The 26371-nt window shown below is 47.3% G+C and overlaps 1 protein-coding gene across 1 annotated transcript; it reads left to right on the forward strand.

The window, feature by feature from the left end:
- The first annotated feature begins 3075 nt into the window (after positions 1-3075).
- On the forward strand, positions 3076-18811 carry LOC144253817 (trafficking kinesin-binding protein 1-like). The gene is made up of 7 exons (XM_077796481.1): positions 3076-3421; positions 12245-12347; positions 15212-15814; positions 15856-16005; positions 16222-16253; positions 18226-18312; positions 18684-18811. The coding sequence occupies exons 1-7, from the start codon at positions 3373-3375 to the stop codon at positions 18809-18811; spliced, it is 1152 nt and encodes a 383-aa protein (XP_077652607.1). The 5' UTR covers positions 3076-3372.
- The last annotated feature ends 7560 nt before the right edge of the window (positions 18812-26371 follow it).

Genomic DNA, 26371 nt, shown 5'->3' on the forward strand with positions numbered 1-26371 from the left:
GTTACTTTTACTTCCCTGTGCTCAGTGTCCTTGTCTGTAAAATAGAGATGACAGGGTTATCGTGAAAATTAAACAACTTATAGACATAGACCTCTCAGAAGAGTGTTTGACACTTAAGTGGTCAGTAAAGGTCGACTGTTCTTATGTGAGTAGGGGATGCCCAAGGCATGGGGTAAAAATTGAAGTATGATACACCATTCAGCATATTTCAGGGGAAATTGTACGGAGTTTCTTAGGCTATGTGGTTTCAGGGAATGGATTAATTCCATGCATTTCTGTAGCCTCCTTAAATCCAAACAAAAGACCCACTGTAGCCTCATTTCTAGAGCCCTATCCATGGGTGGGTGGGTGAGGGGTAACCTGTGAAACAGGTGGAAGATCCAAGCCTATGGGACTCTTTCTAGGGCTTAGTCCTCCAGCTTCCCTGAGTCCTTTCCCAGTGGATTTTAAGCATCCTGAGCCCCTTTTAGGAGGAATGAGGAAAGCTGACACTTCCTTTCCACTGTTCTTCACTTTCCAGAGTCTCTTGGCCTCCCTTCCACAGGTCGAGGAGACATGGACATGTTGTACTAGGAATTTCTTGTCAGCGTTTAAGACCCTAGGGTGCAGTCCCATGTTAGACAGGACAGTGGCTTAAGTCTTCTCCCTGATACTGTTTTATTGCTAGGAAATGTGCCGGCACAGCCAGTGGGCCCTTGGATAGTATGAATGGGAGTCCCAATAGTGGCAGAGAAGCCCCTGGCCCCCACAGGAACGTGTGGGTCTCCTGCTGGGACCTAGACACCCACCTGGGAATTTTGCTGTTGACTTTTTAATGCAGCTGGGGGCCAGCCACTGCTGCTCACCTTGCCCGGCTTCCTGGCCAGAACACTGATGCCCTAGCTTGTTCTCAGACCTGTACATTAGGGAGGGGGCAGTGTAAGAACCTGGCCTTTGTCACTGAATCCTGGCTCTGCCATAACTAATTGATTTTGAAAAATCATCAAACTTCAGGAATGCTCCATTTTCCACCTGGCATGTGTGAGTGAGTGATAATTCTTGCTGCCTAGGGTGGTTTTGAGGAGTGAATTAATGGACTCATATGTAAAACCATTTAGTTGATATGATGCATGTCAAAGCACTGAGACAGGCGTACAGATGTGTCTCGATACAAGGTAGCTTTATAAAACAGATGCTGTAGCACTGGGCACTTGGGATCCCTCTGAACCCCTGACCATATCTGCATAGCGTTGCTGGCACTTTAGGGTCTGCGGCCTCCTTCAGATTCTCAGGAGATCTGAACATTAAGAACCACAGCTCCAGAACAGGACTTCTCAGTCTCATTGCTGGTGACATTTGGGACTGGATCATTCTTTGTGGTGGAACTGTCCTGTGCAGTTTAGGATGTTCAGCACCATCTCTGGCCTCTGCCCACGAGGTGTCATAAGCATCCTTCTCTCCCTTCACAGTTGTGACAACCAAAAATGTCTCCAGACTTGGGCAACTGATCCCTAGGGGGGCAGGCAGAATTGTCCCCAGTTGAGAACAACTGCTTTAGATGTTCTGACAGGTCTGGGATATAACTTCTTTTGTTATGTTCACCTCTGTGTTAGCTTTTTCCTTTTTTGCACGTAGAATATTTTTTAATTTATAGTCAGTAGATGCAGGTTAAGTGGGTTGCCTTCCTACCTGTGCACATATAAGGCTGGGGCAGATCTTGAGGTGGGTATCTAAGAGCACTTTCAATGCCTCTCTAAACACCTCTGTCTTGAACATTGGGTATTTATTTGTGTGGCTATGTTTGGGTGACTCCTGTCCTTATATAGTAGATCCTGAACTCCCAGTCTCCCAGGTTGTCCCCAGAACGCTGGTTTCATGTGAGGCATGACTAAGTGTTTCAAGGGGAGAAAAGGCTTGTTCTATCAAATAGGCTGGGCAGAAACTCAAGCCACCAGAGCAGGTGGTGAGATGTTCTTCCCCAAACACACCTCTGAACCTAGGTTTCCCAAGCATGCTTGGCCTTGGAACACTTATCTTTGTACCGCACCTGGGACACCTTGAAGTCCTCAAAGACACACTCCGGTGTTATTACAGACCTTCCACAATGTCATCTGAGTCCCAGGGTCTGGTATCACTGAAGAGATTGGCTGCTTGGCTTTAGACCTCTGTGCAGACTTACCGTGTTCTTAAATCACACCTCTCTCCACCCAGTTCCCCCTCCCTAACCCTGCAGCCTTTCAAGGTTGCTGGCAGAATGCAGATAACCCAAGTAAAGGAGGTGACAATCAGACTATCACTTACCTCCGTGTGCTTTAATTTCCTTTTGCTTTTCTCTGTGTGTCTCCCGGGGTGGATTTTGTATAGTCTCAGCCTTCCTTGTTCCCAGCGGTCTGTATTTGGCACGAAATTGGTATATATGCACCCCCAGCCCCATGTTTTTTCCCTCTTGTATTTGTAAAATGATGCTGTGTTGGTTTGGGGCGTTGGCATTGGTTGATTAAAATAAAGAGCATCACCAAACATCCTTGACATACAGTGTAACATTTTACTTAAAAAATTGTTTGAGCCCAGCATGGTGGTGCACACCTATAATACCAGCTACTCAGGAGGCTGAAGGAGGTTTGCAAGTTTGAGGTCAGCCTGGGCAACTTAGCAAGACCCTGTTTTAAAATAAAAATTAAGAAGCTGGGAGTGTTGCTCGGTGATAGAGCTTTTGTCTGACATGTGTGATGCCGAGGGTTCAACCCCTAGTACCCCCCTCCCAAATAAAAGGTTGATTGCTTAAATTGGTGCCCCCTCCGGGTGTGGTGGGGATTAGTGACTGTTTCACAGCAGGAAGGGTTAAGGCAGCTATAATGATATGCCTTCTGCAGTCCCAGAGCAGGCTAGGCCCTACCCTGGGTTCACACTAAGCATCATTACTCTTCCTGGATCTCCCAGATCCACATGTTGCAAAGCTCTGTGTGATAAGGGGACAGACCCTGAAAAAGAGGAATTGTCCCAGTGCTGTCCTCCTTGCCACAGTATCTTAGAGTCCATCCTAAATCTCCCCCTTACCCCCTCCTTCTCTCTCTCTCTCTTTTTTTTTTCCTGCAAGGTTCTGCCACCCTTCACCACTGGCAGCAGCTGGCCCAGCCTCACCTTGGGGGCATCCTGGACCCCCGGCCCGGTGTGGTCACCAAGGGCTTCCGGACACTGGATGTTGACCTGGATGAAGTGTACTGCCTTAATGACTTTGAAGAAGATGACACAGGTGACCACATTTCTCTCCCGGGCCTAGCTACCTCCACGCCAGTTCAGCACCCAGAGACCTCAGGTGAGAGGTCCCGAGCACACGTGACTGTCTCAGGCAGCAGAAGTTACCCGAGCCGGCCTCAGGCTTCCCCAGAGGAGATGCAGGAGATGCCAGCAGCCAAGGAGGAGGAGGAGGAGGAGGGGTCTGGTGAGGGCACCACAATAAGTCCTGTAACCTGGCACCTTTACCAGAGGCAGAGTTCTGGGCCATTCTCACTTCTGTTCCGGGCATCATCTGTAGTGGCTCTTTGTCTGTAGCTTCCGCTCGTCTGTGTGGGTGACAATTAAAGCATTCCCATTGTGCCGTTCTGTTTTTTAATACAGAGTCTCTTGCCTCCTTTTTATAACAAATGGGCATAGCCCCTGCCCATCTTGGAGGTGCAGGGATTTTTAAATGGGAGCAGGAGAGGCTGCTAAAAAGAAGTGGGTTACTGGCCTCCCAAGAACATCAGGACCCTTCTTCCTGTTATCGGTATCGCCCCATGTCTGAGGGGCAGATTCTAGAGTGATTTCCTGACTGATCGGGGCTGACCTGAGCAGCGCTAGGGGAATTGTGAGTTCTGGGTCATTCTGAAAGCACATGACAAATCTGTTACCTGTGGGTTGCACTGAGAGAGAGAGAAGCCCAGAAAATGTTCAGGATCCAGACAACACTTGATAGACCAGCCTTTTGACTTTAATTACTTCAATGAAAGCATATATGTCACTTTCTTTCTAGCTTACACATGTTCAAAGTGGAATTTTTCAAAGTGCTTAACCAAATAAACCCTAACAGAATGTCATTAAGTTCTTCCAGAGGACTCTAGATGAATTTAGAAAAGACATTGAGCTGATCTTGCCTCCCGACTCCCCTACCTCAGTCTCCGAAGGTGAGACTGAGTTTGTAAAATGACCCACATCTCAGTTGCCCCTAGAATGGGAAGCTTTCTACTCAGGGCCCTAGGAGCATGGGTCTGTGGTCACCATATGCCCCAGATAGTTACCCTTTACTCTTCCTGGATCTCCCAGATCCACATGCTGCAAAGCTCTGTGTGATAAGGGGACAGACCCTGAAAAAGATGAATTGTCCCAGTGCTGTCATCCTTGTAACATTTCTGAGTCACCACGTTGGAAGGAAGGACATTCATCTTTGTGATTCACAATTTTCATCTGCAGAGACTCCAACACTTCCCACAAAAACACAAGGCAGGAAGGAAACAAGGTTCTTGGTGGTGTCTCCCATCCCCTGGCTAATTTCTGACAGCTGTGGTCAAGAGACTTGATTTGGGCCTGACTTTTCTTTCTCCTTTGTTGTCAACTTCCAAGGAGTCATAGGTAAAGTTGACAATTGTTCAGCATTTAGATTTATTTATGGTTTGATTTTTTTTAAGCAATTAAGTTACTGGATTAAGTTTGTGCAAAAATGAAGATGCTTATCTATGTAGTATCTACACAGTCAACAAAGGGCAACTGGCTGTGTTAGCCATCCTACCCCTGTCCTAGTGGCCATCTGGCAGGCAGGTGTCCTTGAAGAACAGTATCTGAGTGACTTGTGCTGAAAGGGTAGACAGTGCCCTCCCCACAGCTTTACAGGTAGAAGGTGAATCCAGGAAGTTCAAGGACCACCACTGGGTGCATCTTTGAGAAGTTGAACAGAAGCTATCATGTTGACAAACAACTTCTCTTGGAGGACCGAGGGAGAGAGGGAACTGGTGATGGGACTAAAGTCCCAACCATAAGCACTGGCTTACGTAAAAAGGAAGGGAGCAGCTCCTGGTGGAAAGGAGCCAGGAAACTAGTCATGAGGACGAAAAAGTCACCATAGGCAGTGACCGTTCCTCCTAGGCCCTCCTTACTGAAAACTGCAGCAAATCCACCCCAGCAACGTTATTTGAGGTGAGACATGCACAGTTACAGTTGAAAGTGTAGAAGGGTCAGGCTCAAAATATGTGAATTCAAAAAGGAATTATCTGGGTTGCTGAAAGTAATTAAGGGATGGTCTCATTGTTTGAATGACCTAGAGTTCTTTTGAGCTTGTTTTCCTGATAAGACTCATCTCTAAAAGCTCATCAGAGGGGGAAGGATGTACTCTGATTTGGCTCTTTTTTTCTCTGTTGGGAATGACAGAACCATTTTGATGTTTGGAATGTGGAAAGCATTTTACTCTGTACATAAATCATCCTCGAGGCTCCAGGTGGCTCTCTGTATACAACCAGTGAGTCACAGGCAGACAGATGAGCCTCGGTGGGAAGACTTGGGGCATCCTCTGTTTGGGGATTTGTATCCAGCTGGTCTGGTCTCTGCTTTGGTCCATCATCCACACTTAGCCACAGTCCTGGGATCCGCCATTCTGTCCAGGAAGATTTCATAGGGAGAAATTTTGAAAACAAGTTGATTAACCTTTTTTCTTAACAACTGGTGTGATGGGCAAACTGGGAAGACTTGTATTTTAGGCACTTTTGACTAGAGCCTGCTGTCCCATGTCAGGGGTGGGGGGAGTTTTGAGCACTGAAAAAATTTTATTAATATATTTTAATGTGTTATTTGAAGTATCACTTGGTGATTTTTTAAAATCCAATGTCTTTAAAAGGATCCATGTTATTGTATTGTAAATAATTTAGATGATTAAAATGGATTGTTTTAAACAATATTTAGATTATAGTTTTACTTTATTTCAATGACGTGTTTTTTGTTCTGATTCACATAGGAAATACACTGAATTAGAAACAGTCCATATCTTGTCCTGACAGTGTTCTGTATTTTAGATTTTTATGTGTAGGGAAGAGCCTCTATGTGGCAGATGATTCAGAGTTAAGTTCACACAGTTAAGTCAGTAGTTGGCTGGCCGGATTAACCATTCAGGTGAATTATCTTGGATTCCTTGATCCTTAAAGGTGAAGAAAGTGTGGGATTAAAGCTATGCCCACAGAAGATGTTGCAGGTCAGTCTATTCAGCATTTATACACATGGAGCCTATTTGACCTTGGGAAACGAATCATGCAGACCAGGGCATCTGATCTGGTAGTGAGTGACCCTGCAGTAGAGATATGTCATAACTGGGGCTGAGATCCTGAAGTTGGTATTGGAAGGCGGTCACACTTGGTCAAAACAGGCCTTGAAAATTTCCCTAAGTCTCCAACACCTGGCCACCAGAGGTGAGAGCCAAGAATCAGCTTTCCTCACATCTTAGTTTTATGCATAGGTCCAAATTCCATTCAGGAGCAGTTACAGAGTGTGGGGAAAGGGAACAGAATAGGTCCTGGTGGATAGGAGCCAGACAGAAAGTTCTGGCAGCCATGTGTTCCTATAGCTTCATCACAGGGCAGGGGCCAGTTGCAGTACACCTTCATCAGCTTGTGTCCTGTCTTGCTTTCAGTCAGTCTCACTCATGTCCACAGAAGTGGGTCCAGAGAAGCTCGTGAAGGAAAGGTGGCCCAGGGACCCAGCAGAACCAGACAGAAAAGGCTGGTACACTGGTTGACAGGCCTTCAGATATCTTTGCTGTAGGGAAGTTCCTTCCCAGTGTCTTGTGGGAGGAAGCGCTTTTTGATCCAGCCTGGCTCTACTGCAGTCTGCCCACACCCGCCCACATCAGGACCTGCGGAGGAAGCCCCTGTGCTCTTGCATCAGCATGTATGTGAAACCAGAGCGGATCAAACCAACTGCAGCCTGGAAGTTGAATAATGAAGAAGGAGAATCAAAAACCAACAGCATAGAGCCAGCCCTGCTTAGAACTTCCAGAGCACAGCGCACTTGCTGAAAGCAGTTTCTTTATGGTGTCCTTACCTGGGAGAACCACAGGAGGTCCCTCCAGAGTCTAGAGGCTCCCACATGGGTGCTGACTGGTGGGCATCAGCCCTGACTCTTCTTACATGGAGGGGCCTTTGTGGAAGCACTTGCCTGTCAGGGTTCAGTGCGAGGGAGGAGTGCCCTCTTGGACTGGCTTTGAAGACGCTAGCAGGAAAGGTCTCCAGACAGCTCAGCCAGGCAAGCTCCCCTGCTTCTTGGTGTCAGCCACAGAGAGAAGGACAGAAAGACAGAGGGCATGCAGGTCAGCTTGTTGACATCCAAAGGATCCATGGAGATTTTTGTACTTGTCCTTTTAACAGCATTCTAAAAAAATCTCTTCTCTAGATGATACCCCAGGGGCACTTGAGAGATTTTCTGGCCCTCTGCACAGTGCTGTGAAATTGTTCACCTCTTAAATCACATACTTTGTAGATGAAAGACAGTAGATAGCTTGGTGTAGTAGGATGACTAGACTTTTAATTTTGTAGGAACCAAGAATAAGTTGTACAGAAACTGGAAAAAGATTCTATGCTGATGAGGTTTAAAATCTCCATGTGCCTGACCAGCAGGGGCCCTGGAGTTTCCTCTGAGTTACAGGACCAGATCAGGGCTGTGTCCAAGCAATGTTTGAGAAGCAGAGAAGAGTTACCTGGCCCATGTGAGGCCTGGAACGCAAGGGCTAAAAAAGTATCATTATAGAGTTCTATAGCACTTTTTTAGTTTAAAGTCACTTTTTATCTTATTTTTTTTTAAAGTGATGAGCCACTTTATCTGAACCTACTCTTCATAATATCCCCTACTCCAAGGGAAATGAAGTTGAAACCACATTGCTCGCTCTTACCATATTGGTATTAATGATGGATTGTTGGGCACATGAGAGTTTATGGAGCTTTTTGTGGATGAATTCATCATGGAACTTTTTTTCCCCCAGAAAAATTCATAGGCAGAGTTATATAATGAAGTGACAGGAAAATCTTTAAAGCATTTTTATATGCCCTGGTATTTTAGTCTTTTAGGCAGAAATTCTAAGGCATTGCTTTGCCTTTTTTGTGTGTGTGTGGGGGGGGGAGAGGTTAATGGAAAGGGAGATATTTCTCATGTAGCTGACACGCAGGGAGATATCCTTCTTCTCCCCTCCTCTTCCCCTTAAGCAAAATTCAAATCCCTACAAGCCAAGCATTTTAAATAGATGTCCTGATATTCTTGGGGCTTACTTCAAGCCGTACCTTTAAGTTGGGTTGACAGTGGCTTTTACTGACAGTAGCTTTGTTTTTGCTTGGATAGAAAAGCCTGGCCCCTGGTTGCCACCCTTAATGTGGCAGCTACTGGAATAACCGGTGCAGGGAGGAGTGTATGCGTATGTTGGTTATGAATTTATAGAAATTACAAAGACCCAAGTCCTGACAGCAGCTTCAACACTACATGGTCAGGTTAAGAAAAGGGAAAAAAGCTCCAGATCATTTCCTTCATTTCACACAAGTTGGTCCTTTCCATGAAGAGTGGGGAAGAGAAAATAGAAGGCCTCCGTGCACCACAAAGACAGGGTCCCTGTTTCCAAGATTTTGAGATGCATTTGAAAAGAAATATGCACCACAGGTATTTTTAGAAATTATTTATGTGCCTTTAAAAAAATGGTTTGGGTGCATGGCATGGCCAGTATTTCTCCATCTCAAAGACCTCTCTTGAAGCAGCTGGGTGTGTGCTGCATCTCCCCAGAGACACACTCAGTGAATGTTGCTCTCTCCCATAGCTCTGTGTCTCATGCAGGGCTCTTTGAAGGACTAGATTCTGTGATGGCTTTTAGAGAGCAAAAAACTTTTGTTGAACCTAGCACGTTTCAAATTTGCCCTTCCCAGAGGATGGGAGGGGAGCGCCACTGGGACTGATTAAAATGTATGAGTCAATGTGTTTTGTGGGCAAGCAGATGGAGTCGTCCTTCAGCCGTTGTGGAGATTCTGGGCCCACCAGAGCATCCCCAGCCTTGTGTGTGTTCCTCTCCTCTGTTTTGGGCTGTAGAGAGGCAGTGGGCTTTCTAGCCTGAGTCTTCAGGAGGCCTGATTGCTCCCCAAGGCAGCAGCCATCCAGATTTATATGGCAACTCCACTGCTGTGTTCCTACCACTGGTGGCAGCCAAAGAATCCCAGTTACTCAGTTCTCCAGTCAGGACCAGGCATCATGGAACGTGGGCAGTCAACGCCACTTACCAAGTGGACCACTCCAGGCAGAAAACGCACCAGGGTTGCATCAGAGAACAGGAGAGAAGGGTGACTTTCACTCGTAGGAAGCCCTCAGTGTGTGAACCTGCTGCTCGCCAAAGACGTGTGCTTATGTGTGATGTGTTTTCAGAAGAAAAAACCTGCAAGCCAACTACCTACAGTTTGCCAGCGTAGAAGAGTTTGAATAATCGAGGATTAACTGAGTTTAAAACTTACCAAATTCTATATCAGCATCAGAATTCAGGGAGAGGAATAGCAATTGAATATAAGAAAAGTCTGGAGCTCTTTATTGGTAAATGTAAATTAATACATTTTAATCCCTGCACATTAATCGCATATCAGCCTTTTGACTGAGATCAAGTGTAATACCTCCCCCATCCACTGTAGCACCCAGAAACCTTCTTGTCAGGTTGAGAGAGAGGAAGACTTTGTAGAGAAAGCATTAATTCTAAGAAGTGCTGTCCTTCGTGTCCCCAAAGTGAGCAGCATGAGATGAACCCACATTACCATTCTCTGAAAAGAACTTGTTTAGAGGGGCAGGGGCTTTGGTGTGTGAAATAGTCTTGGTGACTTCCGGAGTGAACCCTCACCCTGAGCCCCTGCTGCCTGCCAAGGAGAAGGTTTTACGTGTCTCTTGCTTTGGGAATCTCCTCTCTTCCTGCACCCAGGGCTGTCGCAAGCATCCCTTTGCTTCTCTGTGGCAAGCACGAGGAGCTCTGGCAAGCCCATCCCCAGGTGGCTCACTGTCTCTGTGTTGTGTCATCCCAAGGAAGGGAGGTGCAGCAGCGGCCAGGCCATCCATGGTGACATGGGAGAGTTCCCTCATCCAGGCATCCCAGTGGTATTTTGGAGGGGCCGAATCTCCCGCTTTGGCACTTTTGACCCTCGTTGATCTTCCTTGGTCTTCTAAAGCTATCCATTGCTCTGGGGAGTGGTGACTTCTGAATTTTTAGCAGCCTTTTCTTATCCCCAAAACCCATTTGTTTAAGATGGGTTTTGCTTCTGTTGATGCAACTGTATCTCTAAAACATCCTTCTTACCCTACCTGTTGTGATCAAAGATCTAATACTTAATGGGGTCTAGGAGAAAGTGTGCATTTGTGACCTTTTCATTTGACCTCCTGGCCATGTGTTTTGATGGGGGTATATTTCTAATGTTAAATTCAGCCTTGCCTTATTTGATTTTTTTTTTAATGTTCTCTCTCTTTCAACTGTTTTGTCTTAATTCTACCTGTTGACTGCTTTTTCCCCCTCTCCTTCCTGAATAACCCATCATCCCTGATATTTGGGATGGCTTTTTCCAGGCCTTCTGTTGCTTCTGTTTCTAGACCTTATTGCAGCAAGAGAATCGTGATTGTTCGGTTGCCTTCTCTTCATAGCTTCGTCCATTTTTGTTTGGCTTGCAGCAATTTCTCGGTTATCTGAGTTCCTGAACCATTTCATTTATTGCTTGAGGAACAAAGATTCATAAAGCCTATTTTAAATGTTTTTTTCCCCCTCTCCCTCCCATTTGCCTGGAGCTCCCAGTGGCTGTGAGGCTGCTTGCCGTACCAGGCGCCACGGGAGCCTCCTTTGACACACAGAGCCCCACCAGACCACAGTTGGGGCATCGCAGTCTTGCCTTGCTCCTCTGGCCCCGCTCACCATTTTTGTGCTTTGGCTTTGTCCTCACTTCCTTCAATGTATGTGCCTCCCATTTTTTTTTTTTTTTTTTGGTTATCATTTGTTGTTTGTTTCATCTGGTTCCTGGTTTTCTTTTATGACACAGTCAGCTGTGTGTGGATCTGTAGGGTTTGGGGCACCAATCAGTTATGTTTTGTTTGCCTTTTTCTTTTCTCTTCTTCTTTTTTTTTTTTTTGTCAAACCCGAGAGAAAACGTCCCATAAGGAGCTAGAAGTTTCTAGTTCACAGCCTTTGGAATCTTCCTGGCCTTTGACTCCTCATGGCCTCTGAGATCCTAATCCGTTTTCTCCCAGGAGGTCTCTGGGGGGCTGAGCTGCTGCAGGGGCACAGGTGGGTGGGGAGGGTCGGGGGATCATCCCAGGACATCATTGTGCATGCTTTTTGGTGCAGCCTCTTTTTTTTCCTTTTTTCCCCTAATGCTTGAGTTATGAATGAGGCTGACCTCTACAATCATGATGTCTCATGAATACTTGTTCCTTCACCAGCTTTCTGATGCATGGTCTTAATACCTGTGACTTTACTTTGCTCCAGACCACAATCTTCAGCCGCCTCAACAACCACCTATTAGAACATTAAAAGGAAATAAATTGAGGATCCCTTGTTGCTGTCTCGACTTCACTTGAAATCAGACATCCTAGAAATGGCAAGAAAGGAGCCAGGGGGAGGTGTCAAGGAGGGAGCAGTGATGCCACTTGCACCACTGTGTGTCAGACACTGTCCTGGAGCTGGGGCACCCCAGGGGGCCCTGAACTCTGGAACTCTTGCCAGGTTGCTGTTGAGGCTGCTGAGATGGCCACCTCCCACCATGTCAATCACAGGTGGACAGTAGTGGAGCCAGCTTCCCGCGCCCCTTTTTGTGTGAGCAGAAAAGGGAGCAGCACAAGCCTTGCCTAACTGCCAGGTGCCAAGTGCCTCTCCCCGCCCGCTCCATCCCCTCCCCTGGGCCGAGTTTTGGCACCTGTTTGCCCATGTAAAGCAACAAAAGAAGAAAGCAGATCCTGACCTCTGTGCAGGAAAACCAAATTTACCCCCAAGACCCATTAGCACCTCCCCCTGGAACTGGATCCACTACTGGCCCAGGAATATGATGAGGAACCCTGTCTGGATTGGGCCGGAAGCTGGGATCCGATGTTCTGCAGACCAGTGCTCAAAAATGTGGTCGTTTTTTGAGGGACCACCTTCCTCACCCAGATCCAGTTAACAAGGTAGCTCATCACTTCTTGCATCTGCTCAGGGCTGTGCTGGAGTTTTGTTTTTACCGTGGTATATTTGGATGCAAGGAATATGTTTTGTTCCCCGATTTAGCGCACCACCCTGGGAAGTGCATGTCACAGACCAACTCCACCTTCACCTTCACCACCTGTCGCATCCTGCATCCTTCAGACGAGCTCACGCGGGTCACACCAAGGTAAGGGTCCCTGGCCCCTGGTGGGCAGAGGTGGGGTGAACCCAGACACTCCCTTTCCTGCAAGGCTTCCTATGGAGCAAAGTGAGGTCAAGGTGCTCATTCAAAAGCCAACTCTAGCCAGCTTGAGCATTTTAGGAGCATTTATAGTCACCTGTGCTGAGTCAGATCTTTGCTTTTGAGTTGAAGCTCCTGTTGATTCAGATGCAGCGCACATGCAGAAACCTCAACCCACCTTTCATTGCCCTTTTCTTGGCCCTGGAAATACTCTCAGGCCCTTCCCTAACAGGCGAACAATTGAAATCCAACAGACCTGCAGCCAAATCTGCTGGATGTTTGCCCCAGAGCTTGCCAGTAGAGCATGGCGTTCTTTCATGGTGGAGTTACGGAGCTCTGTGGAAGCCCTTGTACCTCTGGCACAGGCCCCAGGAACCATGCACCACAGCCAGACTATAATGACACAAATGATAAAACTCCAAGACCAAGCCAGAGCCCAGCATGGTCAATTCCTTCTAGTGCAGCATCTGGAAAGAGGCCTTGTATGTCGTGGGTTGGTCTGTTTGGCTTGATCAGCTGCACAACTTCCCTCCACACCTTCCAGTGAAAGGGAAAGTGGTCTCCCCAACATAACAGAATGCCCCCCTCAGCCGTTCCCTCTGTGGTGCAGTCAAGCAAGATTCTGAGGTTTATGGAAGGTAAGGCTAAAAGGGAGGGAGGTGAGAAGGGCCAGCTTAGAGGGAGCAGCCATCCCCAGGAGCACCTTCAACTATGAATAATTCTCCGCAGGTCATGTGAGGAGGACCACGAAGCAGCCCTGTGCCCCGCTGAGCTGAGAGGAGATGTAGGGCAGAGAGTCTGAGCCCACGGGCGAGGCAGGGGGTGAGCACACGGCCAGTAGTGCCTGCCCTGGCAGGTCACATGGAAAGAGCTGTGTGTGCACGCGTGGCCGCCACTAACCCGGGGACTGAGGCTTGGATGTGTCTCTGTGGTTGTGCCTGGCTAACAGAGCCTTGACCGTCCACACCCCTAACCCTCTAAACTGCCCCAGCAAGTCGAGTGCCAGCGCTAATACAGGCCTAACCCGAAGGTCTCATCATCCTGTGGATCTCTAAATTTTAGTTCTGTCTTCTCCATCTCCCCTCTGGCCCAGAAGAACCTGGTTTTCCCATCCTGTGGCTCTCTGTTTGGAAAAAGCCACAGAACTCAGCTCCCCAATGAAGGCTGGTGCAGGGCAACTAGATGCCCTTTCTAACTACAGCCTCACAATGCAGACTGCACCCAAGTGGATCTTCATCTGGAAGACCACCCAGCTGTGTCCCAGACCAGGAAAACCATAGGAAGTCAGGAGTATGGAAGGGCTTTCTTACCAGAGTTGGAAAGAAAGGTAGCCAGAAACACAATTAAATTTCCCTCAGGATGGTCACACAAGGTTTTATGTCTAGAATTTTTTTTTTTTTTTACCCTGTCTTAAGGATACATCAACATTAGTAAAATTCTCCCTGTGCCTTTACAAAATCCACATTTTCAACCACAGGAATATGCTGTGGTTTCTAACCTCACATTTCTCAGAGTACTCCTGATCGCCCTGTTACTCCCACCTTAGCTTGTGGGAGATGGCCCTGGTCTGTGGTCACTGCCCTTGCTGATTGGCCAGTGGGGAGGTCACCTGAGTGTGGAGCCACAGGGTGTTTCCAGCCTGTATTTCCGGTTGAACTGTTTCCCAGGAAGGGCCCCTTTGGTCACTCCAGGGACCTGCTCCAGAAGGGGTCCCCTACCTTCCCTTTATGTGGTTGGTGCTCTGCCCATGGTATTTGGGCCTCCTCTGGCCAGGCTGGGGACACTCACCTGACCTGCCCCTGCCAAATCGGAGGGCAGGTCCCAGGAGACCTTTGGAAGGAGGTACTCCTTTGCCCTTGGCTGCTCATTCAGAAGCAGGGCAGGGCTAGTGCCTATTTGCCCCCCCCCCCACCCCATCCCTGGAGCAGCTGTTAAAAATCAGTCTTCCTTGTTTTCATAAGCAGACCCAGAAGCCTTTCCCCCTGCTTCCCCTCCTGTAGACTTCTTTGTCTGCTGGGCCCCTAGGAGTCTTCAGCATGACACTGAGTGAAGGAAGGATCTTTCAGCTTTCCTTTAGTCACTCAGGAGCCTGAAGCTGGGAAACTCTGTAAATGAAGGTCCCATAATACAGGGCATGGCTTCCTTCCACTGACCCCATAACTCCGCTCATCAAAATGGGTTTGGACAGCATGTGAAGGTGGTGAGGGGCAAGAAGGTGCAGAGGAGGGAGCTCTGTCCTAGTGGTCAGGAGGCTGAGGTGCTCGCCACCTGGCCTTGGCCCACGCCTGGGGCCATTTTTGCCATTTCTAAAATAAGCCATTGTAACCCATGGTTCTGGTTAGTGTCTTGCCTGAGGGAGAAGTAGGGATTAGGAGGGAACACTGGAACTTGAGTGGATTTGGTGGGGGAGGAAGGCCTCTTTGCCAATGAACTTCTTTCCCCATCTGAGAGCATTGGGGTCACTCAGACTTTAAATCAGGGTTATCCACTTAATACCCAGGTGTGACTAAGAAGCCACCTAAACTTGGAGCTGTTTCTTGGTCTGCAAAGGGAACAGTTATACCATCCAGCAGAGGAGAGCAAAGAGAATCACATGCATCTTCCATCCACTCACACCAGGGCCCTACTTGAGGGATTGCCAAGCCTCCATGGGTGAGGGGAAGAAACAGATGTGGACAGAGGTGTCTGGGGCTCCCATTGCACGGAGTCCTCCTATTATGTCCCAGGTCCAACCCTATGGAATGACCACTGACCCTTCCCCTGGTGCTCACGGGCATTTCTGATGGTAACCTGTCATCTTTTCCTTTCAGCCTTAACTCGGCCCCGACTCCAGCTTGTGGCAGCACTAGCCACTTGAAGTCCACACCAGTGGCCACGCCGTGCACTCCGCGGAGACTGAGCCTGGCCGAGTCCTTCACTAACATCCGGGAGTCCACGACCACCATGAGCACATCCCTGGGGCTGGTGTGGCTGCTCAAGGAGCGGGGCATTTCTGCGGCTGTGTATGACCCACAGAGCTGGGACAGGGCCGCCCGGGGCTCCCTCCTGCACTCCTACACTCCCAAGATGGCCGTGATCCCCTCTACCCCTCCGAACTCGCCTATGCAGACGCCCACGTCCTCCCCGCCTTCCTTTGAGTTCAAGTGCACGAGCCCTCCCTACGACAACTTCCTGGCTTCCAAGCCAGCCAGCTCCATCCTGAGGGAGGTGAGAGAGAAGAAGAACGTCAGGAGCAGCGAGAGCCAGACGGACGTGTCCGTCTCCAACCTCAACCTCGTGGACAAAGTCAGGAGGTTTGGGGTGGCCAAAGTGGTGAACTCAGGGCGAGCCCATGTCCCCACCTTGACTGAAGATCAGGGACCTCTCCTCTGTGGGCCCCCAGGGCCAGCACAAGCCCTTGTTCCTGGAGGCGGGTACCCGAGGGCCTGCCTCTCGGATGTCCCACCGTCACCAGTGCCATCGGTGGACTGCAGCTCAGCAGTGGCATCCGACGGAATCGCAGCTTCCCCACCATGGTGGGATCCAGCATGCACATGAAAGCCCCTGTGACTCTCACCTCGGGCATCTTGATGGGTGCTAAGCTCCCCAAACAAACTAGCTTGCGGTGAGGTTGGGGGGCCTGTGTCCCGGAGGAGATGGGCATTCTCCACCCTGTTCCCTGCCTCCCCTTCCCCCTGCAGCGCACTCTCCCCCTCTTCCCGTCCCTGTCCACCTCCTGAGCTAGACAAATCAACCTTGTGCCTAAGGGGGAAGAGTGGAACTTTGTCAAGTGTGTACATAGGACTTGGAGACCTTGTGTCTGCCCCGCCCTTTCTTCCAGTCCCACAGGAAGTGCCCCCGCGCTGTCCTCTGGTGAGGACTTCACCTGTGGAGTCTGGGAATGGTGGTGTCCTTTCTTCTTTCCTTTTGAGAAGCACTGAAACTCCCAAGTGTGTTCTTATCCCATGGCTAGGAACCAGTGAATCCCGGGTCAGACAGCTCCCCACCGCACCCCAGGGGCTGTCCAGCAGCCCAGGTCATAATGCATCTTGGGCCCCGGGGTGTCCTTGGATGCCTCACCCACCCTAAGAGCCTAAGGGGCCTCCATCCTGGCCACACACACCTGGCTTAGCTTTTCACAATCGAGAGCTTTTCTTTCTTTTACGGGTGGCCCAGCTTCTTCAAGACCGTCACTACTCTGCCTCAGTGGACAGTTGTTTCCCTTTTCTAGGTGAGATCTTTTCTTTTCATGCCTACGACTTGAAGTCATCCTGTGTTTTTTAATCAGCTGTCAGGCCCCACGGCTGACCCGGAAGAGAATGTATTCACACTCCCACCGCTTTGTTCAGCAGTCCCTCTGTGTTCTGTGTGACCTTTTGTTTTATTTTTTCCATTTTTTTTATTCATACACCCAGGGAAGCCATGGTACCGACAGTGTCTGTTGTCTGTTTGGTTCCATGACACCAAAATGCAAATTTCAAACACACCGAGTTGCTAATGAGAGAGCAGCGTATTCCTGGGACCCAGTGTCACAAGCAGGTTAATTGAAGGCCAGACCCAAGACAACTCTAACAGCAGGACTGAGGAAAGGGGATAGGAAAAAGACTTCTTCAAGAAATTTGCCAACCGTAAAGGGAAAGGAGAAGAAACCCAGCTAAACCGTACCCACCTGGTCAGGGCAGGAATCGGGCATCGGCCTTCTGCTGGCTCAAGCTCTTGCTCTGAAATGGGCAACCCACTCTTACTCATCGGGTCGCCATTCAGTGCCCACACATTTGCCCTCTTGTTTCACAACAGGATGGTCACAGTGAGATAGTTTCTTCCCCCAAAGCCCTTGGTCTCCTGGTGCCTCCTTTTGTGCTTAGGGAGAGATTAGAGGTGCTTATGAGAAGGACCTCCAGCCCACGAGAGAGCCTGGTCCTGTGGCTGTAGCCGATTAAGTTGTGAACTTTTATTTATTACCCGTGTGTGCCGTGTTTTAAGCACATACCATTCCAGCTCCAGTCGTGTGTCTGTGGCATTGCAGTCCAAGCAGATAACTTATTTATTCTCATCTGGGAACACTGCCCACCAAGGTGTTCCATGACCACCCGGATATTTGTGGAAGGATAACATCCTCTATACATGAAATTGTCATTCTGTGCCCTCCCTCCCAGATAAAGATGTGAGCTTCAGTTGAGTGAGTTTAACCTCACGTCCACCAAGGATTCTTTGAGGAAGTCCCTGAGGAGGAAGCTTCGGTCCCATGATTTCAAAACCATTTGTCCTCTGACTGTGAGAGCGCTGGTTATGTTCTCAATTTCCCCTCACCCTAGTGTGTCCGTACTCTCTGCAAGTAGCTTACACCTTTTTATTTGAATGTATTTTAAAGCAGTAGGTTGAATAACAAAGGAATATGAAAAACCATGGACTGATCGGACCACTTTATGTATTCAGAGAGGACCCACGCATCAGGAACACCAGTGTGAAAATGGGCAATTCAGAGGTTTCAGTATTTAGTATAATAAATACATTAAATGATCAACATCATGCAACCACTACCAAAAAGTGAGTTGTAATGCATCAAAAAAAATCAATAAAATTTTATTCGCTAACGAGTATCAATAAAATAAATTCAAATGATGGAAACCACCCTAGTTTCCTGACTAGTGTCTTCTCATCATCCAGGAGATGGGTTTCTCAGACTTGAGGGTGTTCATCTCTTTTGGGGAAAGTAAATGAAAGGCATACACCGCCCGTGCTGCGATCGCCTCCCTTACTTCCTACAGGAGACCATATCTTATGGTGAGACACTTTCCCAAACTCTGATTCCCTTCTCAGGGCTACACCCTGTTCCTCTGTGCAGTACAGATGGTCATGGAGTCAGTTCTAATCTTTGGCTATCACAGCACTGGAGTGGAAAAAGCTTGCATCTATGTGATTTCCCACAGATGTGAGCACGTCTGTGAAACCAGTTCCCAAACATTACCAACTGCTTTCTGGGGAGTCGTGTTAAGAGACTTAAGAACCAAGAACAGTGGAGGCCCACCCGAGGGGCAGTTGAGAGAAGAAGGAAAGGGTCGGATGCAACTTATTCTGCCACCTTGGTAGGTGAAGGCTGTGAAACCCTGCCAGCGCTAGTGGGACATGGCACATAGATTAAAACCAGGTACCACCATTCGGTATTGGTGCGACCTCAGGGAAACCACTTGTCCTCTTTGGGCCTTCCCTTTTGAATCTGTTAAATGGGGATAGTAATCGACCTTGGGGTTCATCAGTTGACAATGTATTTTTTGAGCATTTACCACGTACCAGATGTTTTAGGTACTAGAGGGACAGTGATGAACAAGAGGAGTCCTGCTGTCATGGAGTATGCAATCTACCGAATGGAGAAGGACAACACCGGACAGAATAACAAGGGCTATGCAGAGAATTACAGCAGAGGGGCATGAGGGAGGGGCAGCCACTTCTGATTGGGCAGTCAGGGAAAGCCTCTCCAGGGAGGGGCATTGAATCAGCCATGTGAGATCTGGCCTGGGTGTGTTTGGGCAGAGAGAGGAGCTGGTGCAAAGACCCATGGATAGAAGAGTGAGGATCACAGAAAGAAGGCCCATGTGGTCATTTGCTGGTAGGATAATGGAATGCTGTGGGGTCAAAGAAACCATGATACTCACCAAAGAGTCCATCTGATCACCATATTTCCCAGCCACTGCCATTGAGCAGGCCAGTGGGCTGTGAGCAGCAGGAATCCCAGGCACGGTTCTGCATGCTCCTCTCTTCCTGTGGGTTAAAGCTCAAAGCCATACACTGGAATGGTGGAGTCTCCATCATCCAGCATCTCCAAGTACGTAAATGAGTATTCCCCATGAACCTGTGTTAGACCTGTCATGTGAAAGTTAACTAAGCCTTTGTGTCAAACCAGTAAAATTTTTGGAGGGCGTCCCAGAATCCCCAGGGGAGTGAACAGGGAGCTGTTTTAAAAGCCCTCCAGGTGATTCTAGGGCACACTGAAGTCTGAGAAGTGCTGTGTAGGGTGGGAGTTCTGTGCAGGAGGGCTGGTTCCCTGCCCAGGCTCTCCTTGAGAAGGCCAGACAACTTCATTCTAACTTGCCTGAAGGGTAGAGAAAGAATGGGTGGTTTATGTGCTCAGCAGGGGCAGGCAAGGCTTTGGGGCCTGATGACCTGGTGTTGGGTCTTCCCACTTTGCCAAGTGAGAATTTAGAAAGAGCTACCATATGCAGCTATAATTCTCATACCTAATTCAGACAGGAATGGATACTAAAACCATTGGGTGAGAATTTGTTAGGGAGCAGGAGAGTCATATCTTCCTACAGAATGTTTGTTAATTTACAAAAGGCCGGGGCTAGCATCTTTGCAGTGGAGAGAATTGTGACACCCCACTTTAAGTTCATCATGAAGTGTAAGGTTCATTACCCCAAAATGGGACAAAGTGATACTAGTGTCCCCTGATGTGTGACATATTAGAAGGCACACACATTATTTCTGTGCTGTTCCTGCCACAAATGCAAAACCTGAATCATGAAGGTGATACAATATTGTGTTTTTGAAAACGGCAATGACCTGAAAGAAAGGTGGAAACGTTCTGGATTAAAGGAGGATAAAGAGACAACTAACACAACTCAGATCCGAATTGGATACTGAGCTGGAAAAGATGCTTTAAAAAGATAATGTTGGGACAGTCCGAGAAATTTGAATATAGAGCATATATTTTAAAATATTACATCAATATGAAATTTCAATAATTTATACTGTGGATATATGAGAGCCTGGCCTGTTTCCTAGGACATGGGTGCTAATGAATTAAGATAAAGGCACTTCATGTCCACAAGTCACTTTCAAGCTTATTTGGAAAAAAAGCAAAAAAAAAAAAAAAGTTTTTCAAAAAGAAGATGCAAAAAAATAAATGTTAATCTTAAAAAGTTGGAAGCACCCTAATTGAGGTTTCACAGTCTACAAAGTGCATTCTTCTGTCGTGTGGGTGTGGCAGGAGGATGTCTGAGGTGGTTCTGTTTCTTTCCTGTTCACTGCTGAATTTCTTTGTGTGGGTCCCAAGCAACCCCCCTGCCCAGAGAGTTCAATCAGGGGATGCTGTGGCTCCAGGGGGGAATTGTCAAAGAGACTGTTGCTAGGACCCAAAAATAAAGATGTCAAATTCTTGGTTTCTGGTTATGATGAAAGAAAAACCCAAGTGTATGTTTGGAGTAAGACCAAACAATCTGGAAGGGAAACTTGCTGAGCCAGTTCTTTTCTTTGCTTATTTGACCCTGCTCATCCCACTTGCCAATCACCTAGGACAAGAACTGGATAAATGTTCTTCAAGTAGACAAGGGAAGGAGGAGTTTGGAGAAGGATTCCACTTACATCAGATGTAAGAGCCCTTCACCTATCCCTGTCCATGAGCTGAGTCCAAGGTAATAGGAGAAGCCCCGGATGAGTCTGAGGATCCAAGGACAGATGAGCTAGTTTTGCAGGGAGCCTGGGAAAGTGAGGATGTTCTAGAACCCTTCCTGCATGGGTGACTCTCACCGATCACGGGGCAGCAACCACATTGGGCAATGAGAAAGTTAGAAATGGCAGCAGGTGGGCCTCAGCAGGGAAGTACCAGGAGATCTCAAAGTACCTGGCCCCAGATCCCTGTGGGAGTCACTTCCATGCATTGCCTAGGAGCAGGTGGGCAGGCAGGTATGTCCCAGGGGGCCTTGCAAACAGTACAAAGGAAATAACACAGCCTCCCCCACAGCTCTAGCAAGTGCCTCCACCCAGATATGATACCACCCGGGGAAAAGTTGGTGGAGAGGAAAAGTCTGTCTGAATTATCTGAACTGATTGCAAGGCTCATATTAGGGATTGAATTGAGGTGGTGTGTGTGTGGGGGGGGGAGGGGTGTAATTTTAAAATCATGGGAGAATATATTTCCTGTAGCCAGTAGAGGGCACTTGCAGACAGCAGAAAACTTGAAGGAATTGGCTCTAATGATTAAAGCACAAGATCAGGTATGTGGGGTTTGCTTTCCTAAGAAGAAGAGATCCAGGGCAGGAGCTGAACCTCCCAACCCCTCTACACCACCACCTGCCAGGAAACAGTTTGTCATGGGTGCACGGTGGGAGGAAATGCCAATGGAGGAGACTCGGCCCCTCACATTCCGGATCCTTTCTAGAGCGTCAGTGGGTTCTCCAGGCTGCAGTTGCCTGGGGGTAGGTGGGCAATGCCAGACCAGCAAGGACTCCCTAGGTTGCAGGTCTTCCCACCCGATTCAGGGTTCTTCCCACTCTTCCCACTCAGTCATATCTCAGTTCCATGCTCCTCTGGGGATCCAGAGAGGGCCTCCCTGTGCATGGGCAGTTGAACTGGTCATGGGGACATTTGAATGAGTCCCTCTGCTTTGGGGGCAGGAAGTTGGGAGGCCTGGTTGATGTCCTCCAGGTGAAGTGCAGGGAGGCATGTCTGGCCAAGAAGAACACTTACCCACGGGTGTGGATGGAAGAGAAGAAACATCACAGATTGAGAGGAAACCACTTGCACACCCTCCTGCCATACCCAGGATCAAAGGAAAGCATCTTAAAAAATAGTTTACAAAATGCTCTGTGTTATTAGAGTATTTCCCACCTTTTGAAATTAGCCCACCTAATTAATGCATCTTCCTTTTACACCCCCACCCCAAACATTTGCAAATAAGTTATAGGCATTATGACCCTTTTCCTCCTTAACATTTAAATTTTTTTGTAGTTGTAGATGGATAGAATGCCTTTATTGTATTTATTTTTATGTGATGCTGAGGATGGAACCCAGTGCCTCATGCATGCTAGGCAGGCACTCTACCACGGAACTACAGCCCCAGCCCTCGCCTTAACATTTAGCCTGTATTTTCCAAGCCCCATAAAGCCTAGCACAGTGATTAAATCCAGGACTAAAATGTTTGTTGAATAGTATCTAGCAGACACCATGCTAGGCTCATCTTGCTCTGAAGCCCCGAAGAACTTAAACCAGTGAGGGAAATCTGGACCTGTAGCTTAGATCAGCAACTTGGGGACCAGTAGCTCAGCAACGCATAGAAGATGAGACAAATCCAGGAAAAGGAAGCAAGAGAAGAACCTGGAACATGAAAGGCAAGGCAGAATCCATCAAGGTTTCCATGAGTTTCCAGGGAAGCCATTGGAAGAGGATATTTCTGAACTACAGCCAAAGGTTTAGGGACCTCTTCTTAGAAGAGAAAGAACAGAAAAGAGATGTGTTGTTCTTCCACATCCCAAAATATATAAGCCCACAGTCCTCCTCGGGGCCTCTATTACCTGTGACACTAAGGCCTTGAATAGCTGTAGCCATATCCAACCCCTGCCTCTTCTGGGTGCCTGACCCCCAACAGTGGTGTCTCCTGCCACCCTCAGGCCCCGGAAAAAGCAACTGTACTGTATTCTCAGCTGTTCTGGTGTTCTGCAGAAACTGGAACCGACCAGCCAAAGCAGGTAAAGTTGCAGGGCTCAGGAACCAGGTAAGTAGGCCCCTCAGCCCATCAGCTGTGGTCTAGCCCCTGGTCCCTGTCAGTGGCTGTGCTCTCAAGGATGGAATCCCCACCCACCATAATTGTCCCAGGGATGAAGAGGGAGGGCTCAGCCAGATGACAACAGCCAGCCAAGCCTCTGGGGCTTTACAGACACATAGAGTGGTACTTCTCAACTCTCAGTGATAACTGTTTGGTCATATTTTGCATTTTTATCAATTCATCATGAGTCAATATTTTTATAAAATACCATAACACCAAATTATGAGAAAAAATAAAATGCAAAGCAAAGGAAACTAAAATATAATATCAAATTTTATTGGATTCAACAGACATTAAATTGCATTTTAAAATATAGGAACAAACATAGGGAAAACTAAAAGCATTATGAAGACAGTACCCATTATTCATTGAAAATGTGCCTAGGGCATTTAGCATGGAGACTCGTTGTTAAATTCAACTTTCATAGTTCGGCAGCTATAACTAACCAAATAGTAAAAAGATAGGTAAGTGGTGATTTTCTGTACTAAACACTGAGACCCGCTTTTGAATGAATACTGTTTTCTCAGTATTAAGGTTTATAATATAATAAATGAGTAAGATTCTTTTAATTTTTTTTCAGCTAGCTCAGGTTGATAACTGTCCCATTTACAAGGGATAATGTATAAGCTTCTCAGCTCTCTTTTACTAACACTCCAGATTGAAGCTGATATATCTAATTTCTTGACAAAAAATTTCCAGTGAGGTTTGTTTTCCAGTCTATAATTCAGGCTGGAGGCTACACAATGCAAATTTTTATGCCTCCAAGTTAGATAATAATGTTAACCTTTAAATTTTGAAAGGCTTGATAAGTATTAACTTCATGGTAAAAGAAACAAATTAGAAAAATAAATATACACTTACAGTTGCTCAGATTTTTAGGCATTTTTGGCTAAAGATTGCCAAACAAACCTTAAAGCATCACTTGTTGTAATGTGATTATTAGTTAGTGGCTCATGCCACCTGCAACTCAACCCAAGTGTTCCATGACACTTGAGCGGACCCAACTGCTTGGTCATGTGCTTGGACTTCATGACAATGTTAATTGTCCAAAATGCATCTGACCATTTACTCTCAATTTCACTTCTTATCTCATTGTGGACAGTTTGCAGACTGACATGAGCCCTCAGACCATTCTTCAGGTAGTGCTGGTGTGGGGACTTCAAGTATAAAGCACCTTTTTGTTAAATTTAATGAATTTCTAGTTAAGTGTTGAAGCTTTTAAAATAATTTGTTATTTTTGCTTCTAGAAAAATCCCCCTCATGGCACAGATCATTGGGGAGAAGTTGATGCCTTGGGATGGGCCCTTCTTCTCTTACTTAACCTCAAAACAAACATCATCAGTGAACATTTCCCTTGATGATACAGCCACCCCTCATGCAAAGAAACATAAATGCATGGTATTCTTCAAACAGAAGTGTAGGATCTATAGGAGATGTCCAGACCATATATTGTCCTTCTTGACCCTGGCTTGATGAACTAGAATCTGTGGTTGCATTGTAGTGTTAACTGTGGAATTGTTTAAGTAGGGGATGGAAGATTGAAAAAGCAAAAGGGAAAATTGATAAAGCAATAGTACTGATAACCACGGGAATCAGAGCCCTCAATTCTGTAGGACTGGGGGAGCAAAGGAAAAAATCAGGGGAAAATCTAATGATTAAGTTACTGTCTCTTAGCTCTGAATTCACCATTATATACCCTGATGAGGCTTCTGTGTCAGGTGCTGCAGATAGGGAGACCCCTGAGGGCAGGAAGAAGCAGGAGACCTGTTTCTTCCTGCCTGTGAGCTGTCTCCCTCAGCAACGCTTCTCCACCCTGGCATCAACATCGCTCTCCCTCATCCTAGACCTGCCTCAGCACAACACTCCTTCCTCCTGCTCAGGGAGGGAAGTGGAGACCCACCCTCCCCTCAGAGCTCTGCTCAGGACCCCCTCCTACGGCCTTCTCAGTTTAATTTATTCTAATCTGTTTCCTTTGCTCCCCAAGTCTTACAGAAGTGGGGGCTCTGATTCCTGTGGTTATCAGCACTATGTTTTCCCAATGTTCCCTTTTGCTTTTTCAATCTTCCATCCCCTTCTTAAGCAATTCCCCATATTCCCTCTGTTGAAAAAGAGACAGTCCTTCCTACTGGTTGATAATTGTGATGACATTCCTCCAGCACCTAGTTCAACTTTGTCCTCCATTGGTCGGAATTCTTTGTGAGAGTAATGAAAATTTTCATTTTAGCAAGATCCAAACCATATGTGGCCAGGCCTATTAGATGGGCTTTCTTGGGACGCAAATGCAGTAAAGGAAGGAAACCGTGATGATAAACCATGGCTCTGAGGCCTGTTTACAAACAAAGACCCTAGCACATTGCTATGATGATGCATGTAAACTGTAGAGTAGAGGCGGTCATATCAATTGCGGGGCTAGCACATTAATCCAGGAGACGGATAGTTGGTGGCTTTGTTCCAGGTGGTGGTGGAGAAAGAGGTGAAGAGAGGGTTAATTCTAAATGCATTGTGAAGCCAATCTGACAAAGAGGTTTGCTGAGAATTAGATGGAAGTTGAGAGGAGTCAAAGATCGTCCCAGGGCTTTTGACCTTAGCAGCTGGAAGGATGGAGTTGCCATCAGTTGAGTTGGGGACGGTATTAGGTGGATAAAGTTTCAGGAGAAATCCATGAGTTGAAGTATATGCACAGATGACTTTGAAAAGTCACTGGGTGTCCAAGTGCAAATGATTCCAAATCTTTGCTCTTTGACTTGATTTATCACTTCCCACTAGAATGAGGAAGCCTGATGTCAGTCCCTTTCAGCTCTCATTTCAGCATCTCTGGTGGGCAGCACAGTGCCTGGACCACAATCATCTCAGAAAATAACATTTGAGTGAATGGATGAAAAAAAAAATTGTATACTGCAGAGGTTCCAATTGAGGCCAAAGTTTGTCTTATTCAAGCTCCAACTCCACACTTGTTTTCCAGTCAGGAAGAGAATAACCATTTGGTTCTGTGAACTGCAGCTTCTAGTGTTCACTGGATACCCATCTTACTAGCTTATCACTTGTTAGTTGAAGTCCTTCTTCCCCGGAGAGAAACCTCTCAGAGACACAGGAGCTTTCTGTCCTTCTTTTATAAGTGTGGCCCAGCCTGGATTCTGCTGGAGACTTATTCAGTCAGAAAACAGGGCTTTGACAACATCTCAGCTCTAGGAGGGGCCGAGGGACTGAGGTGGAGCAGGAGATGACCCTTCCTTGCTTCTTTCTTTGTGTGTGGATGTGCTGTTTGTGTTGTGCCTCCATCTCCTAGGAAACCTGAAGAACATTCTAGAACAAGTTCTCTGGGTGCTTCCCTCTCTGCTCAAGTTCAAATCCAAGTCATTACAGACTGTCTGTTGGACAGTTGTCAGGGGACCACAGCCAGGTGCCTCCTTTGCCTGGTGTCCAGCACAGAATAGGAAGAGCCCTTCTGGAC

The sequence above is a fragment of the Urocitellus parryii genome, chromosome 3, assembly GCF_045843805.1.
Source record: "Urocitellus parryii isolate mUroPar1 chromosome 3, mUroPar1.hap1, whole genome shotgun sequence".
Taxonomy (NCBI): domain Eukaryota; kingdom Metazoa; phylum Chordata; class Mammalia; order Rodentia; family Sciuridae; genus Urocitellus; species Urocitellus parryii.